This window comes from Hemiscyllium ocellatum, chromosome 1 (genome assembly GCF_020745735.1).
Source record: "Hemiscyllium ocellatum isolate sHemOce1 chromosome 1, sHemOce1.pat.X.cur, whole genome shotgun sequence".
Taxonomy (NCBI): Eukaryota; Metazoa; Chordata; class Chondrichthyes; order Orectolobiformes; family Hemiscylliidae; genus Hemiscyllium; species Hemiscyllium ocellatum.
Genome location: NC_083401.1, coordinates 91,339,504 through 91,358,798, shown reverse-complemented (window position 1 = coordinate 91,358,798; position 19,295 = coordinate 91,339,504). Strand labels below are relative to the sequence as shown.

At 38.8% G+C, this 19,295-nt stretch overlaps 1 protein-coding gene across 1 annotated transcript in view; it reads right to left on the bottom strand.

Annotated features, from left to right (window-relative positions):
• Positions 1 to 19,295, bottom strand: part of LOC132815088 (zeta-sarcoglycan) — a 461,412-nt gene that overhangs the window by 75,156 nt on the left and 366,961 nt on the right. Inside the window, exon 5 of the mRNA XM_060823874.1 lies at positions 4,342 to 4,464. Within this exon, the coding sequence (XP_060679857.1) occupies positions 4,342 to 4,464 (123 nt within the window). The remainder of the gene's footprint in view (positions 1 to 4,341; positions 4,465 to 19,295) is intronic.

Below are 19,295 nucleotides of genomic sequence, written 5' to 3'. Positions count from 1 at the left end.
GTTGTTCTTGAGAAGGCGGCAGTATGCTGAACCTCTGCAGTCCACGTCCTATAGGTAGATGCACAATCCCCTTAGGGAGGGAGCTGCAAGATTTTGACCCAACAACACTGGAGGAATGGCAATATATTTAAAAGTCAGGATGGTGACTGTCTTGCAGGGGAACCTACTTATGATACCCTTGTCCTTCTAGATGAAACTGGTCGTGGGTTTTGAAAGTGTGTTCTTGGAGATTTGGTGATTTAGTATGAATTGTGGCTATTGAGTGTTGGTGTTGGAAGGAGTGGATGTCTCTGGATGAGGTAACAATAAAGTGTACTGCCTTGTCTTGGATGGAATCAAGCTTCTCGCGTGTTGTTGGAACTGCAGTTGTACTCATCCAGGCATCACACTGCTGATCCTACACATGCAGAAATCTGAATATTCAATCCAAGAATCTACTTCAATTAAAAATACCTATTCATCAAATAATCAGATGAACAATCATTTTACTTTATGGTAGCATATTTCCATTTCTGTTGACTGACAAACCTCCTTATGACAGCAAAGCTTTATGATACTAACCCAATGTGTATCCTGGTGTACTCAGTACAGAGATACAATTCTGATTGTTGCACTCCTAAAATATCTTATGGAAATAAGATAATTGAATGCAAAATTTGTTTGGCATAGGCTTTAAATGCTTTTTATATTCCTATATCTAAGATCTTCTGTTTTTTTGTGTGTCATTGTGTTTTCACAACACAATTTAACTTGACACCTTTTGGTTATGTTATTGTCCTTTCAGTACATCTACTGTCATATATATGAAGATTTGAATTAGGAGCCATTTGGCCTCCTATCCTGCTCCATCATGCAATAAGACCATGCCTGATCAGATTGTGGCAACACGCCTGCATTCCAACCCACCCTTTGACTCCCATGTTAGTTAAGATATGCACTTCTGCCCTTCATATAAGATCTACATAGAGTAAAAGCACAGTGAAACAAAAATAAAATTATTGCTTTTGGTTAATTTGCAATTTTAAAAAAACACATATAAATTGGAAAGGTGGCAGCACTCAGGCCCACTTAAAAACTCTTAAAGATAGAATTTATTGGCAATTGCTCCAACTTAGAAATAACCATGTAGTGTTGAAAAAATCTTTTAAAAATCAAGTAACTCCTGCAATTTTGACAAGCTTGAACTTCAAAAGCAAATTTTTAATCACCTCTTCAGAAAGAAAACAACTCAGAATATACTACGATGGAAAATCTCTCCATCCAGTGCAGAGTTCCCAGAAAATTGCAGCATTAATCAGGTTTAGGCATGGTCACAGTGGTCCAAGAGATTTGTTTGTTTTTGCACTGCATCTTGCCATACCATGAAGCTAGACTGTGAACAAGTTGATATGCAATGGGACTATGAATTACATTTTAGTTACCCTGCAGTTCGAACAGGGTAAAGCCAAGTTACATCATAGTTATTGTGAATTGAAGATATATTACATTCTCAGCAAGTAGGCCACTGTGAAATGTGCAAATTTGACACTTGTACCCTGAGACATGGGGAAAGTTGTTGATGATTTGTACTAATTAATGAAAAACTTTAAGTATGGTACTCTAAAAGAGGAGCTGATTTGCAGCAGAATAGTTGTTGCAGTAATGAATAATGCATTTTCAGATCTATGCAGTCCTATGCAGAAGCCTGGATCCTCGTGAACACAGTTCCATTAAGTCGACAAACTGAGATTAGGTGGCAGGAATGATCAGTTGTCATATGAGACAGAGAGAAAAAAAGAGTCAAACAGAAAGAGTCAGAGAAAGAGAAAGAAAGAGAAAGAAAGAGAAAGAGAGAGAAAAAGGAGGGAGACAAAGGGAGGGAGAATGACAGAGAGTGAGAGAGACAAAGACAGAGTTAAGAAATGGAAAGAGAAAAACACAAATTCCAAACTGAACCAATGAAGTTAAAGTCATCAACATTCAAAGCAGTAGAGGATTCACAAAATCTAATGTACATTTCTTAGGAGAAATTCTGGAAGTAATTGTAAGTGTAAGAAGTAAGTGTGAACTATTACAGTGCAGATATCCTGAAAGGAGGGCGCAGGACACAACATAAATTAGATACTGAAGTAGCAGCTGCAATTCGTTCAGATGTTGAACCATATACAAGAGATTTTTTTCCAACTATTTTGCAAAAAGCTGCAAGAACAAGGGGAGTAGAGCTGAAGGTTCTGGGAGAAGTGGCAGATAATTAAAAGCACAGAGAGAAAATAATGATTGAAGCACTGATCAAAATCTCTGATCAGCCTTGTTCACACTGAAGCAGAAAGGTGTTTGGAATTGACTCTATTTCTTCCATGCTGTGAGTTTAAAAAGTGTTAAAAGTTGTCTGGGAAACTTCAGAACAGAATTTCTAAAATTATCTCTGTGTATGACAGAGCACTAAAGACAAGCAGCGAGATTGATATGCTTACATGCAGTGAGAAAATGGTTCCATGTGCTTTATTTCCAAAGGTGAAGAAAATGATCAGTGGTCAGCCAAGGAGTATTTTGCCCTTTAATTTGATACTCACCATGTTTAAATCCAGAACAAATGGTTCAATAGCAATATATGTTGTCTCTCATGACCACTCTGTGAAAGGAAAAGTCCATCCTATGGTATTAGTGATGAGAATTGAGCAACATTAGGGAAGAGCTCAATATTCTCTAAAATGGTCACAATTAGAATACATTTTGACAAATATCACTAGATGAGGAGCCCAAGCTTCTCACAACTTAGATAATACTATTTAGAAGATTCTGTTTTAACAGGTTAGCCTTTGGAATAACATCAGCAAAAGAGATCATTCAAAGAATAATGTCAAATCTTGTAGAGGCTTACATAGAGTAGTGTGCTAGATGCATGATGCATGGCAAAGCTTCTGTAAATCCTGAGAGAGATTTCGCTCATATGAATATCTTTCCTACCACTTACTGTTTTTTTCACTGTGAGATCAACCATGTACCTTTATAACTGTACTTTGTAATGTTGTTTAAAAAGGATTTATGCAGAAGCCATGACACAGAAATCAGACATCTGAAAATCAAGGTTTGTAAATGGAATGGTATAGCTTAACAAAACATTGCATTTACACAGCAATAAAGCTTTCATGCCAAAGCCACACAGTACAGCTTCAGAATAGGATAAACTTTACACATTACACATAGGTGCACACAGTTGGCTGTCAATAGAAAGCACAAGGAATAAAATATTATTTTGAATACTCATTTAGCCTTGTATTTGAGAAGACACTGAGAAATACACCAGATGGCACTCTTAGAGCATTTCTACAAAGTGGAGTTGGAATATAGCAAGTAAGGCTTTCACAATGTTGTACTGAATGAGATAGGAAAAACTTTGCAATATACCTGAGGTGATGCATGATTACAGTATCAGAATCACACACGAAGAGCTATTTGAATAATCTATGTCCTAAAATTGCTTTGCCTTCAACATAGAACTGTGTAAACACATAAAAGTGCAAGACAAAGAGATGTAGGGTTTTATAATTCAGACATATACTGTTTATATAATGGGAAACATTTCTATTCTTTACTATTCTGAACAAAACCTGAAATTCCATTATACTTAGTTGCACACTTTCATTACAAATGTCAGAAAAGAAAGTTCCCTCAATAAATGGATTATAGTTTAAAATGACATTGGGTTTTGTATCAAAAGATCAATTCAACCATATGATTCTCAAGATGTTACATTCTCAGATCCAAGATTTTGTGATAGTGGATTTCAACAGCTTAGCACAATTTTTTTTCTCTTGGCCATGATACGCCTTCAAATTTGAGTATACAAAGAAGGGCACCACAAAAGTAGGTCAGGTACTGTTTCACCATAGAAGGTGACATGAGATTGTACCATAATTTGATATGTTATTAGTAGTATTTAATGTAAGCCTAACTGTATCTCTCATAATGATGACAACAGAAAGTCAATATAGACTTTTCTCTGATGTTTATTCCAGAAATATCTGATTACAGTTAAAGCAGGTGGCTCACTGCCTCTATACAAAACCAAAGTAAAAACAAATCACTTATGAATAATATTATTCATAATATTATTATAAATGATTTATGGTTTCTGGCATGACCTATTCTGCACCATATGATCTTTACTCCTACTTACGGCCTTGAATACTTCTTATCAATTTTGGTGTTCTTGATCATGCTATCATTTTTGACTTCACATTAGTGCAGAATGTTACATTGCATAGCTAAACAGTATAGTTGTTCCATCTTTCATGTGCAATTCTATGAAAGATAAATAGATGAATTACAAAAGAGTGTTTTATGTTTAATGAGTGTTACCTGTCACACGCAGTTTGTCAACACCAATGGCAATTTCACTTTCATCTGCAGAAAACAGTAATTTCTTGCCATCCTGTGCTTTCACTTCAAACTTTTTGCACTGGGCCTCCACAGCATTAGAACCTGGAATTAGACAAGGTAGAAAAGAACCCACATTTTATGGCAAGTACTTCATTAACTGATAACTACAAGAGAAAGTAAAATCAATTTAACTTTTGGCATAACACGCTTATTTTTTGTGTTTCACTTGGAGTTAAAAATAACAGACATTTAAATTTAAGGTTATGATATCTCCTGAACCTCTAACTTGACTTGTTGTGCTATTTACCAGATGCATTAATTAATTTTACATAACATCATGCTCACAATTCTTCCCTAAATGTACAGTGACTTTCAAACAGCTTTAATATCATGTTATTGGAACTGAACAGTAGACTGTCAGCCAAATAAGCAGAAGAATAGGCCATATTTTCTCCATTAGGCTCAGACCCAAAAGCTTCTTGCAACTACTGCTGTGTGCCTAAAACAGAATTAAAATTACCAAAGCTCCAGGAGTACCTTGAAGAGATTTTTATTTTTAAGGAAGGCTATTGCAAATTAACTAATAATCCTTGTCCTATCAGCCAACTCACTGTTCACAGAGGCTGATAATTGCTTTTCTTTCAGCTCCAAAGGTAGATAATTCTTAGTTCCTCATTTCTCAATCTCAGACATTGAAATTCAAGACAGCATAGCAGTTTACATTAACGGTTCTAAAAAAAGGACTATCAGAGGTACCAATTGTTCAGATGAGATGATAAACTGAGGGCTCCTCTGGTCTCGCAGATGGATGTAAAAGATCATATGTCTCTATTATGAAAAAGAGCAGGCAAGTTTTATCCAGTTTCTACTAATAATTATAATTTATTCTCAACAGCATGAAAAAAAATCATATAGCTGATGCGAGAGCCTGTGATTTGTCAGAGTACAAATTAGCTGTCATGTTTCTGACATTACATCAGTCCCTACACTTAAAAAATACTTAGTTGGCTGTGAAGCACTTCAGGATGTCTGGTACTGGTAAAAGGTGCTAAACAAATGTAAGTCTTTTCTTGTACAGTTTCACACAGTTGCTTCATTTTCTATTTTACCGTTTCCCTACCAATTCTTTCCACTCAAATAATACCACCAAGGCCTTCATTCAGTTTGCAATTCGATTATGTATTTCCATTTATGTGCTGTCAAAATGTGAGTAAACTGGCAAACTTTCAATTATATACAAATTATGAATTCTATCTATAATATAATATGAATGGTTCACTTTCCACACTTCCTTTGTAGAGTTTTATAACTTGCAACTGGATCAAGGTAATTCAAGGTACTCTGTGAGATCAATCTAGCAAAAACCAATTTTATAGGATTTACGTGGAAGCATTCCAACAGTTATCTGCTTATAAGCAGGTGAAATCAGCTTATCTTTTGGGATGTTAGCTTGAGACTGGTGGCAGGGATTACCACACACTGATGGTTTGACAAAAAATAAGTATATTCAGTTTGCAATGCCTCTATCATGTCTTCAACTCATCGCACAGAACAACTATGCAATTTTAATTCAGGGAAGCACTATGCAAGAAAGAAAATAGATCTTTATTCTGAGCAGAATGCAGCTGTCTGACCTTGCTGTTTCAACATTGCATCCAATTCAGATGGATTCAAATAATTTGTTGAAAACTCACTTTCGCATATACCAAACCGTGGAGAAGCATAATATTGGCTAATGAAACTTCCCTCAAGTTAAACTTTAATGAAGGCAATCTTCAAAAATCTTATCTCCAAAGTTTTTATTTGAAATAGATGATTAAACACTGATGGCAAGAATATTGTATTTAACAAAATATGCTTTCATGTTTGATGTAAAATTAAATGTTAAAAATATCATAATTTTCCAACATCTAGAAAAAGATACAAGTAATGAAAGTTCCAGATCAAATCTATAAACACTGAATAATGTTTTAAAAAATGTTGAAACATCCACTTTCAAACAATTCACAGAATTATTATGGAGACCGTTCAGCCCATCATGGCTACATAGCATCATAATCTCCTGCTTTGTCTCCATAGTCTTAGGCAATATTTCTATCCAAATAATCATCCAATGCTCTCTTGCATGCCTCAAGCGAATCTGCCTCAACCACACTTCCAGGCAATGCAATCCAGACTCTAGTTACTCACTGACTAAAAATTATTTCTTGTCACACATCACCCGTACTTCTTTTGCACATCACTTTAAAGCTGTGTCCTCTTGTACTTGTTTCTTTGTGGGTGTTGACATGTTTGCTGAGCTGGTAAGTTTGTTTGCCGATGTTTCATCACCATACTAGGTAACATCATCTGTGCGCCTCCAGTGAAGTGTTAGTGTTCTGTCCTGCTTGCTATTTACCTGTCCCAGTTTGCTGAGGCAGGTAGTATCAGTTCTGGTTTTGTTTCTCGATGGTTTGCATATGGAGTCTAACTCTACATGTTTGTTAATGAAGTTCTGGGTTGAGTGCCAGGTCTCCAGGAATTCCCGTGCATGTCTTTGTTTGGCTTGTCTTAGGTTGGATATAAGGCAGGGTGACCAGTGTATCCGGACCAGTATATCGTCAACAGACCACAACAAGAAGACACAGCACGTCTGGTTAAACTGGTCATCCTGCCATGTCATTTATTTGTAGTTTAACTACAGTGTTTAAATAATTTGTATTTTTCTTAAAATCGAGTAGTTGACTAGTCACATCGCGTTTGAGGGGTTCTGACCTGGTCCATAACATGCAGTGTTGTCTCCTGGTTCCAGAAGTAGTTCCACGCATGGGCCTTGGAGGACTGTGCAGTTAGTAAGAAAATTAGAGGGAGAACAGGGGAAGACATGGAGTTGGGGGTGGGGAGAGATGCTGCCCAACATTCAGCTCTTCACCTCATGCATAGACAGCATCATGTTTCTGACCACTCTAAGTGGCGGACTGACACTGCTTAAGGTCCTGGACAGGTATCAGAGGGTACTTTGACTTACAGTGCCAGCATCCCTGAGTGAAGGCTATTCTATTTAACTTGACTGAAGCTTCCTGGCAACTATGACATGGCAATACAGAAGGAATATGACCCTAGCATCTCTGGCTAAGAGGGCAATGTATAAAAAGGTACGGCAATGCAAGGTAAAGCAGGGATGCTGTGAGAATTCAGGTAGACTCAAAGCAAGTGAGTACTATGACAGTGAGTAAGGAGCATGGAGATGCAGCCTGAGCCAGTCCATGATCTGTGTGCATGTACCTGAGTGCACAGTATCCTTGATATGACATTACAGTGATAATTGCTGGTGCAGCTTAATGTGCGACATTGAAATGCAAAAGCATTCTGTAATTGGATTGGAGATTGACATGAGAGGTTTTAGATACTGGCAGATATCAGATGTCTTTTGCCACCGCATCTCCTCCACTTCCCGCTCCTCCGCCCTTGAGCCCCGCACCTCCAATTGCCATCAGGACAGAATCCCACTGGTCCTCACCTACCTCCATATACCTCGTATCATCCGTCGGCATTTCCACCACCTCAAAGCAGACCCCATCACCAGGGATATATTTCTCTCCCCTCCCCTATCAGCGTTCCGAAAAGACCACTCCCTCCGTGACTCCCTCGTCAGGTCCACACCCCCCACCAACCCAACCTCCACTCCCGGCACCTTCCCCTGCAACCGTAAGAAATGCAAAACTTGCGCCCACATCTCCCCCTCCACACATCTCCACCACCACCCCCCCTCCTCCAACTTCCCTCTAAGGCTCCAAAATATCCTTCCAAATCTGACATAAATTCACTTGCACCTCCACACACATCATTTACTGCATCTACTGCACCCGACGTGGCCTCCTCGATATTGGGGAGACAGGCCGCCTACTTGCGGAACATTTCAGAGAACACCTCTGGGATACCCGGATCAACCAACTCAACCACCCCGTGGCTCAACACTTCAACTCCCCCTCCCACTCCACCAAGGATATGCATGTCCTTGGACTCCTCCATCGCCAGACCATAGGAACACGACGGCTGGAGGAAGAGCACCTCATCTTCCGCCAAGGAACCCTCAAACCACAAGGGATGAACTCAGATTTCTCCAGTTTCCTCATTTCCCCTCCCCCCACCTTGTCTCAGTCAAATCCCTCAAACTCAGCACCGCCTTCCTAACCTGCAATCTTCTTCCTGACCTCTCCGCCCCCACCCCCACTCTGGCCTATCACCCTCACCTTAACCTCCTTCCACCTATCGCATTTCCAACGCCCCACCCCCAAGTCCCTCCTCCCTACCTTTTATCTTAGCCTGCTGGACACACTTTCCTCATTCCTGAAGAAGGGCTCATGCCCGAAACATCAATTCTCCTGCTCCTTGGATGCTGGCTGACCTGCTGTGCTTTCCCAGCAACACATTTTCAGCACAGATCTTGTCACTCAGGATCCTATATGATTGCAGTCCACTTACTTGGAGAATTGGTATTACAATGACTATGCTCAGTATAATTCTGTTTTCAGTCCAGTTGGTAAAGAGCTGAATGAAACCAGGTTTGAATCATTTCAACACAGTCACTCAAGATAACAAGTCCACAGCACTAAATAGACCACAACTCTCACACACATTTACATACATTCTCGTACTTGTGTTTAATTCACTCTAAAATCACAATGTTGTGAAACAAATTAGCTACATCAATACGGAAGTTAAAGAGGTTAAATAGCTCAGTCTAGAAGTGAAGAATATTAATAAACTTTATTAATAAGTATTATGATTCTCACAACCTTATCCGTAATTCCCCAAGAATATGCTGATTGATTGTGTATGTATAGAAAGAAAACGCTGCTATTCTTACCTGAGAATGGTTAAGTATCTAATGAGAAACCAATTCACCAACAATAATGAAATAGCAGACTTATTGAACAAAGTGCTACATTTTGAAAAATATGTTTAAAAAACTAACTACAGTTAACAACTATCCCCAAGAAGCACAAATTTATTTGCAAAGATCAAATCATGTTAGTATTTTGTGAATCATCCAAGACGTTTCCATAAATAGATGGACATGGTTGTATAAGTCCTGACCAGAATGGATGACAGTCATCAGCAATGCTTTGCACAGCAATCCCAAAATGCTCCCATGGTCTGTGCACAAATCAGCCCCTTAAGTTAGCATATATGGGTGACTTCACAAAAAGTAAAGATGAAAGACACTGGGCATTTAAATAATTCATCTGCACCTTGTAAAATAAAATAGAAGCAATATTGGTTACCTGAACCAGAAAGTATAGCATTATCCTTGAGGATTTTACATAACCCAAGGAAAACATTGTAATATTTCCTATCTTTTAATTCACACTAATTTCAATAAAACTGCTATTTTTTGTTATATACAGGATTAATTACAAAATGTGACATATTATGTTTTAGAACCAAAGTGCAGAACTGAGCTTCTAATGTTCTTATATTCACAAAGTACTCGGTAGAGCAAATAGAAGTGACAGGGAATGGGTATAGCAGCAGATTATGGAGGCAGGATATTGAGGCTTCCAAGTAATTTGCAAATATTATCATGATTTTGCTTGATGCCACCACTGGATTTCTAAACATACACCTTAAAGCCTTTCTGTAAATATGTCCTCCCTTTAAAATGTAACTATTTCCTTTGTATGTTTCTCTACATCTTTTTCTTTCGTAAATGCATCACCATATTTCTCTGCATTAAAATTCATCTACGTTGTCGCATATCTATTTCACCACTCTGTATCTTTTTCATGTTTGCTACTATCCTCCTTTAGATTTTCTACATTTTTTGTATGTTTCACAAAGTAATATTTCTAAAAGATTTAGTGCAGGAGAGTGCTTTGAACTGTATTCTATTTGATAATGTTATAAGGAATTGTGTGAGAAAAGACAAAATGGCTCTAATTCTAAAATGACACAGGCCTATGATAGAGATATTATCGTAATTTTAGTAACAACATCCTCATCCCAATGTAACTTTTACCTAGTTGTTATCACAGAGTAAACTACAAGTCAAGAACCTCATCTTGTTGGACTGTCTAATGGTTTTCCTCTACCACACTGGAGAAAACAGTTTTCAAAGCTGTCAACCTAAAAGGAAGATGATGTCAGTAAATCTCCTTCAAATCATGTTGACATAAGGAGAGAAGATGTGTTGGGTAGGCTAAACGATATTAAGGTGGACAAATCCCCAGGACTAGATGGGATCCATCCCAGGTTGCTGAGGGAGACAAGATAGCAAATAGCTGGAGCTCTGACAGATATCTTTGTAGCATCGTTAAACACAAGTGAAGTACCGGAGGACTGGAGGATTGCTCATGTTCCCCTGTACAAGAAGAGTAGTAGGGATATTCCAGGTAACTACAGATCAGTGAGCCTGATGTCAGGGAAAGTTACTGGAGAAGGGATAGAATCTATTTATATTTGGAAAAGAATGGGCTTAGCAATGATAGGCAACATGGTTTTGTGCGGGGGAGATCGTGCCTTACCAACTTAATAGAGTTCTTTGAGGAAGTGCTGAAAATGTGTTGCTGGAAAAGCACAGCAGGTCAGGCAGCATCCAAGGAACAGGAAATTTGATGTTTCGGGCATAAGCCCTTCATCAGGAATTCCTGTCAAATTTCCTGTTCCTTGAATGCTGCCTTACCTGCTGCACTTTTCCAGCAACACATTTTCAGCTCTGATCTCCAGCATCTGCAGACCTCACTTTCTCCTCCTTCTTTGAGGAAGTGACCAAGTTGATAGAAGAAAGAAGGGCTCTGGATATCATATACATGGACTTTAGTAAGGCATTTGATGAGATTCCCCTTGGTAAACAAATGGAGAAAGTGAAGTCAAATGGTGGGTAGTGTGTTATCACAAGGTGGATAAAGAATTAGTTCAGTAACAGGAGACAGAGAGTAGTAGTTGAAGGGAGTTTCTTGAAATGAAGAAAGGTGACCAGTGGTGTTCAATAGGGATCAGTTCTGGGACCACTGTTGTTTGTGATATACATAAATGATCTGGAAGAGGGCATTGGTGGTCTATCAGTAAGGTTGCAGGTGACATGAAGATTGGTGGAGTACCAGAAAGCATAGGAGACTGTCAAAGAATACAGAAGAATATAGAAAGGCTGGAGAATTGGGCGTAGAAGTGACAGATGGAGTTCAAGCCGGGCAAAAGTGAGGTGATGCATTTTTGGAGGTCTAATTCAAGACCGAACTATACTGTAAATGGAAGAGCCTTGGGAAAAGTTGATGAGCAGAGAGATCTGGGAGTTCAGGTCCATTGTACCCTGTAGGTGGTTGCACAGATGGATAGAGTGGTCAAGAGGCATATGGTATGCTTGCCTTCATTGGTCGGGGTGTAGAGTATAAGAGCTGGCAGATCATGTTAAAATTGTACAAGACTTTGGTTCAGCCACATTTAGAATACTGTGTACAGATCTGGTGGCCACATTACCAAAAGGATGTGGACACTTTAGAGAGGATGCAAAGAAGGTTTGTGATGATGTTGCTTGGTATGGAAGGTGCTAGCTATGAAGAGAGATTAAGTAGGTTAAGATTGTTTTCATTAGAAAAATGGAGTTTGAGGGGGGGATCTGACTGACGTCTACAAAATCATGTAGGGCATAGACAGGGTGGATAAAGATAAAACTTTTTCCCAGGGTGAGGAGTTCAATAACAAGAGGTCATGCTTTCAACGTGAGAGGTAAAAAGTTTAAGGGGGATACACACGGCAAGTACTTGACACAGAGGGTGTTAGTTGCCTGGAATGCGTTGCCAGCAGAGGTAGTAGAAGCAGGCACGTTAGATTCATCTGGACAAATGCATGAGTAGGTGGGGAGCAGAGGGATACAAATCCTTAGGAATTGGGCAATAGGTTTAGACAGTGGATTTGGATCAATACAGGCTTGGAGGGCTGAAGGGCCTGTTCCTGGGCTATAAATTTTCTTTATCTTTGTTCTTTGTTATGGTATTGAAGAGATTACAGAATAGACATTCAGAGTACTTTTCAGACAGTGACATACCATCACAATGTGTGATATTCCAGTGTAAAGGTACCTACACCGCCATTAGTCAGACTCTCAGTGCAATGGGGCCAGCATCATATGTTCAGTCAGTCAGAAATATGAATGCAATATGCATTACGTCAACACACATAGGGCAATAACTACACATAAATCTGATATATTGACTCAGATACGCCGATCAGGGTCAAAATGTTACATCAGATCCTGATTGAATTGAAAATTACCCACCTACCTTTAGTATCTTCTTCACTGAAGATATCTACATCCAGGCATACTTTTAAAAACCTGCCCAAGAAGCTAGCAGTAGAGAGAATTGCCATGGAAAGCATATTCTTTTTTGCAGCAATCATTGTGTATGATTCTCATAGATCCTTACAGTATAGAAACAGACCCTTTGACCCACTATGTCTGTGCCAACGAACAAACATCAAACAATTCTAATCCCATTCACCTGCACTTGGTCCATAACCTACTATGCCCTGGCATTTTAAGTGCTCATCCAGGTGCTTCTTAAATTTGGTGAGAGTACCTGCCTCCACATCTTGTCAAATAGTATATTCCATATTTCTTTCATACTCTGGGTCAAAAATCACTCTTTCTCAGATCCTCTCAAAATCACTTGCTCCTTACCTTAAGTATCTACCCACTGGTCTTTTAGGCATCTGGCATGGGGAAGCGATTCACAGGATCCACTTTATCAATGCCTCTCATAATGTTGTATACTTCAATCAGATTCCCCCACAACCTCCTCTGCTCCAAGGAAAACAAACCAGTCTATCCAATCTCTCTTCATAACTGAAACTTTTCAAGCCAGGCAACATCCTGGTGAATCTGTGATTAAAAGTCCAGCAACACAACCATAAAGTGTTTCCAGTCTATCTGTGCCAGATCCTTTATCAGCTCATTGTATTTCAATACCTTCTTGTTGAGTACCTTTGTTTAATTTTCCATATTTTTTTCACAATTACACCAAATATTCCAATAATTTTGTTGAACTATTTAACGTTCAATTGTGCCTTAAATTCATTTGAAATAGAACTTGATTGGAAAGGCTCTGTGACTTTTTCCTGCACACTTGAACTTATGGCAATAAATGTGAACTGGATGGTGCAAGAGGTCAGAATACCTCAGGAACTGTTTTTTTTTAATTGCAGCATATGTTGTTAGGTAAAGCATCACCTCCTCACCAGCCATTGTGCAGTGAGTGGGCAATCTTCATTCAGTTTCTAGTAGGCACAAGCCCACAACACTTCACTGTCCACAATTTCACATTAATTGACATTTTTGTTTAAAGGAATCAAAGGCAATGCTTCCTTTAAAATTTCCTTGTTGTATACAGTCTTTTAAAAATGCAGCGTCCCTTTTTTGGTTTACTATGAACGTAAGGTATTCAACTCAATAAAAGTTGCAAAGAAGCATCCAGATTTCCAGGTGGCATAGGAGTCTTGATGAAGGAGCCCAGGAGAGAAGACACCATCACAAAGAGGGATAGAACATCCCCTCTAGGTAAGAATGCCGATTATGAAAAGAGAGCCATCTAGAATGATAGTGTCACTTCCTGTCCTACCTGGGCAGAGTGACCGGCTATTTGTGGGGAGTTTGTTGGGTATAAATTGGCTATTGTGTTTCCTGCAAGAATGGTTACACTCCAAAAGTCTTTTATTGGTTGTAAGACATTAAGACATCCATTGGTCACAAAAGGTATGATATGAATGATATTTGCGTGTTTCTTTGTAATTGTCGAGCATCCAAAGGAGATTGTTTAGAGGCTACAATTCTGTTTCATCAACCTTGGCATTATAAACTTGGGGATTACTGTTTCATTTAACTTTGTCTCCTATTTGCCTCAACCAGCTGTCTTGGTTGTGCTTGCTTGATAATTCAACATTCACTGTAAATGAAATCAAGTGCCATAAACTAGAGACATTTTTGATCTTTATTAAATAGCAAAATGAAATGGTTTCCAGCTTGCGAGCCATCTCTTTATTGCATCTTTGTGTAAAATCTAATTAATAATTCATTTTTGTTCAGCTTCTCTTAAGTGATTTCTCACAGGAAATCCATAAGTAATAGCTCACTGAGATAACTGTTTTATTAGAAGCAATTCTGTTCACAGTAGTGGAATGAAAATGTTAATCAGCATTTACCGAAAATCGTGAATGAAGTGCAGTTTAATAATAGCTTATAATCTGCGGCAACGGAATGGAGGATGCATTATCAAGTGATGATTTCTTGTAGCTGTGTCCTATCAGAGCAGCATCAATTGCAATCTTCCAAAACATGTAAACTTTCAAATAAAGCAAGGCAGCCAGTATTGAATTAAAAACTTGGCTCAATGCAGTTATTGGCAATATTAAATATAAAAGACCCATTACAATCTGTATAAGTGTTTAATCTGTTCAGACTATGGTACATCAAAATGATTGCCAAAAGTAAGAATTGAGCAGTTATTTTTCATTTACAAATCTCAAACTGTAGACCAAAGTCTTGTTGATCATGGAACCAGCTGTGCAATATTATTAATTCAACGCTTTCGTTCTTTAAATAGAATTACTTTGATACCTCATTCTCAGAGTAACCACCTGCATCTGCAGAGATAAGAAGGATAATTAATGCTACCATCATGAAATGGAAAAGATTCCCTTTAATCCAAACAAGCTGTCCAACTTTAAACAAGTCATGTGATGAGAGTGCTGTTTGGAATATAGTCATCATTTCTTTTAAAGAATGTCAGTATAATCAAATATATGCTTATAATTCATTATACTCTTAATAATTTCTGAATAGCCTTTGATTTCGATTTCACAAATGGGAACAACATAAAAAAGTCCATCTAAAACATGGACTGAGATGCATTGCTAAGCCCAGGAATGCATCTTTATTATTTGACTACTGCATTCAAGGTACCCTGATGTTTAAAGCACATAATGCTTTTTAGAAAAAGTTCCATCTGACAATTTGATTCTGAGCAGGGATTTTCACCTCATTTGAGGTGACGGTGGCTGCTTTGCGAAAGATGAGCATTGGAACTGTTGTCTCACCAGAACCAATATAAAGTAAAAGAGTGTGATGCTGGAAAAGCACAGTTAGTCAGGCAGCATCCGAAGGGCAGGAAAGTCAATGTTTCCAGCATATGTCTGACTGGCTGTGCCTTTCCAGCACCACACTCTTCGACTCTGATCTCCAGCATCTGCAGTCCTCACTTTCTCCAACATAAAGTAAATCCAGGGATAGTGAAGTGAAGAGAAGAGGTAACAGTGCTGTGCATATAACAATTGAGATATTGTGGAACCAGATATTATAGTTGTTTGTCTTGGATTCACTGAGTCTTTTTCAACATTATCTTCTCTTTAACATATTTGTATCTGGTCATTGCTTGGGCTTAATCGACAGAGGCTGCAGACAGTATGTTACTCTGTGTAGGGGATAACTCCTGTTATAGATAGCGAACTGAATTTCAAGGCGGGGATCTTTCAGGCATCCTTGGAAACAGGTGTTGGCTTCACCTGTTTGACATCCCAAAACAGGTGCAACAATTTCTAATGTCAACTCCATAGTCAGTGGACCTGAGAAGACCTTCTACAAAAGAAGGAACATGATCACATCATTTAAAATTACACACTGAGATATGACCTGAGCAAAATTGTATTTATTAAAAAAAAACCCTTTTTTGACGCAGAACAACATTAACATTAAATTAATAAGAAAGTAGCAAAATTAGAAATGAAAATAGCACAATTTGCAGTGGAAGAATGAAAGTAATGGTGGCCTTTCCACGTGCCAACCTGTTTTGTCTCCAACCTCACTGATCAAGCATATTGATGGTAAGAAAGTCAAATGATAGGAAATCGTAAAGTGCAACAGATCGTGATTTGCTGACCGAAACAGTCTGCATAATTGCCTGTAGCAAGAGGCTGCAACATTTGTGGTTCTCAAAGGAAATATGTTGGAAAGATTAAAACTCATAGTTTATTTCTGCTTCGTGACTTGACCATGTCAATAAACTATAAGAGTAACTGGGTATGAACTAACTATCTAATAATTCTGAGCCTGTGAGTTTATTTAATTATGATAGAGATATCTGTTTTCTTTGCAGAGGGAAGCAGACAAATTTCACCTTTAGATGAATATTGCACTTCAAAATGACTACCATATTTCTCAGCTATTTTTGTACCTCATTGTAATTAGTCAAACATAAAATGCTGTAATATGTAAACCTCAGAGTACAAAAGGATCTTGCTCAGATGGGCAAATGGGCTGAGGAGTGGCAGATGGAGTTTAATTTAGATAAATGCGAGGTGCTGCATTTTGGAAAGGCAAATCAGAGCAGGACTTTTACACTTAATGGTAAGGTCCTGTGGAATGTTGCTAAACAAAGAGACCTTGGAGTGCAGGTTCAAAGCTCCTTGAAAGTGGAATCACAGGTAAATAGGATAGTGAAGAAGGCATTTGGTATGCTTTCTTTTATTGGTCAGAGCATTGAGTATAGGAGTTGGGAGGTCATGCTGCATCTCTAAAGGACATTGGTTAGACAATTGTTGGAATATTGCATACAATTCTGGTCTCCTTCCTATCAGAAGGATGTTGTGAAACTTGAAAGGGTTCAGAAAATACTTAAAAGAATATTGCCATGGTTAAAGAATTTGAGCTACAGGGAGAAGCTGAATAGGCTGGGGTTGTTTTACCTGGAGCATTGGAGACTCAGGAGTGACCTTATAGAGATTTATAAAATCATGAGAGGCATGACTAGGGTAAATAGTCAAGATCTTTTCCCTAGGGTGGGGGAGTCCAGAACTAGATGGCATAGGTTTAGAGTGGGAGGTAAAAGATATAAAACGGTCTTAAGAGGCACCTTTTTCATGCAGAGGGTGGTGCGTGTGTGGAATGAGCTGCCAGATGAATTTTAAAAACATCTGGATGGGTATATGATAGGAAGGGTTTAGAGGGATATGGGTGGCATGCTGGCAATGAGACTAGATTAGGTTAGGATATCTGGTTGGCATGGACAAGTTGGACCAAAAGATCTGTTTCTGTGCTGTCCATCTCTCTGACTCTATGACTCTAAAAAGAAGTTCTGTACACAGATAGGGTTATTAGCTCCTTGCATTTTTGATATTTCACAGGCTGATAATAGGCATATGTATTGTTGATGACTTGTGACTTAGAAAAGTGACCAGTTTGGAATGCAATTTCTGCCAAAGGAGCCAACAATCTAAGTATTGGTAGATTAGTGCATGTTTTCTTCTTCCTCCACTCTTATAGAATCTTTCACATTCTCATACATTTCCAAGTCTTTTGCAGGTAATAAAATTACTAAGTGGCCAAAGTTTCAGGACATACATGACAAAGCAGGTGGCTCATTATGTGATATCTGGAAGGGATCTGCAGCTTTAGAGAAAGACTGTTCACTTCATTAATTTTCTGAAGAGCCTGCAATGTTTTGGAATTAGGAATGACTTTCCTCTGATTGTTCAACTTGTAATTCTTTTTTGGAGCAGTAGCAATTCTTGTGGAATTAAAAGTCATTTAGGACTTTCTATCATATTCCAGACATGATGTATAGAATTATAGAATAGAGTCATAGAATCTTCATATGTAAATAAAGGCTATTTCAGCCCATTGAGCATCCCACCCTATTCCTAACCCTGCATTAACCATAGTTCACCTACTTAGCCTTCAATGTTTAGCATGGTCAATCCACTTAATCTGCACCTCACTGGACAGTGGGAGGAGACTGGAGCAAGCGGCAGAAATCCAGGGAGACACGGGAAGAAAGTAGGAACTTCACATAGTCACCCAAGATCAGAAGCGATCGGGGTCCCTGAGCTGAAAGGCAGCAGTGCTAACCACTGTGCCAGTGTGCTGATTTGATTTTACCAAAATGTAATCTTTTTTAAAACAGTTCTGAATTTTGGGTGGAATCTAATTCAGCCTATTGATATCGGAACTATGAAGGCTTAGTGGTGGTGATTCCTTTTCTGCTGAAGTCAGAGGCAAGAAGATGTTGACATGGGATTCCCAGCTGCTTGTCACTAAATGTCCAATAGGGTCAAGGTCGAGTCAATTGACACCTATTATTCCAGAGGTGACTATACTTCACTACTGGCCCAGGGGCTAAATAAGATCCAGATGGTTTCTCCGTGCCTCTGTGCCTATCCACCACCCCACTCAGTTTGCCAGTGATCTCCTCTTGACTTGGAGAGGCAACGTTTGATCAAGGATAGTCAGCATGGCTATGTCAGAGGGATGTTACACCCAACAAATCTGGTGGAAATTTTTGAGGAGATGACCAAGAATTTAGATCAGAGTAGGGCAGTTGATGAGGTTGACATGGATTTCAGTCAGGCCTTTGACAAGGTCCTGCAATGGAAACTGATGAAGAAGATAAATGCTCATGGATGCAGGGTAATTTGGCAAGATGCATCCAAAATTGGCTTAGTGACAGGAGAGAGAGGGTGGTGGTAGAAGGTTGTTTGTGTGACTGCAGCCCACTGTGCGGTGGTGTGCCTCAGGGATCAGTGTTAGATCCGTTATTGTTTGTGGTATAGATATATAAAATATAATTGAGATTGGCTGAGGCAAGGTAAGTAAATTGCAGGTGATACAAAGATTGGCAAAGTGGTTGACAGTGAGGAGGAAGGTGTCAGTTGCAGATGATATAAATAGATTAGTCTGATGAGGAGATCAGTGACAGATGGAATTTAAGCCTAGTGAATGTATGGTGTTGCACTTTTGAAGAAATAAAAGACAAATGAATGGCAAGACACAAGGAAGCTCAGAGGAACAGAGGGATCTTGGGGTGCTTCACCACAGATCCTTGAAGGTGATGGAACAAAATAATAAGGAAGTTAAGAAAGCACACCAGATACTTGCTGTTATCAGTGATGGTATAGATTATAAGAGA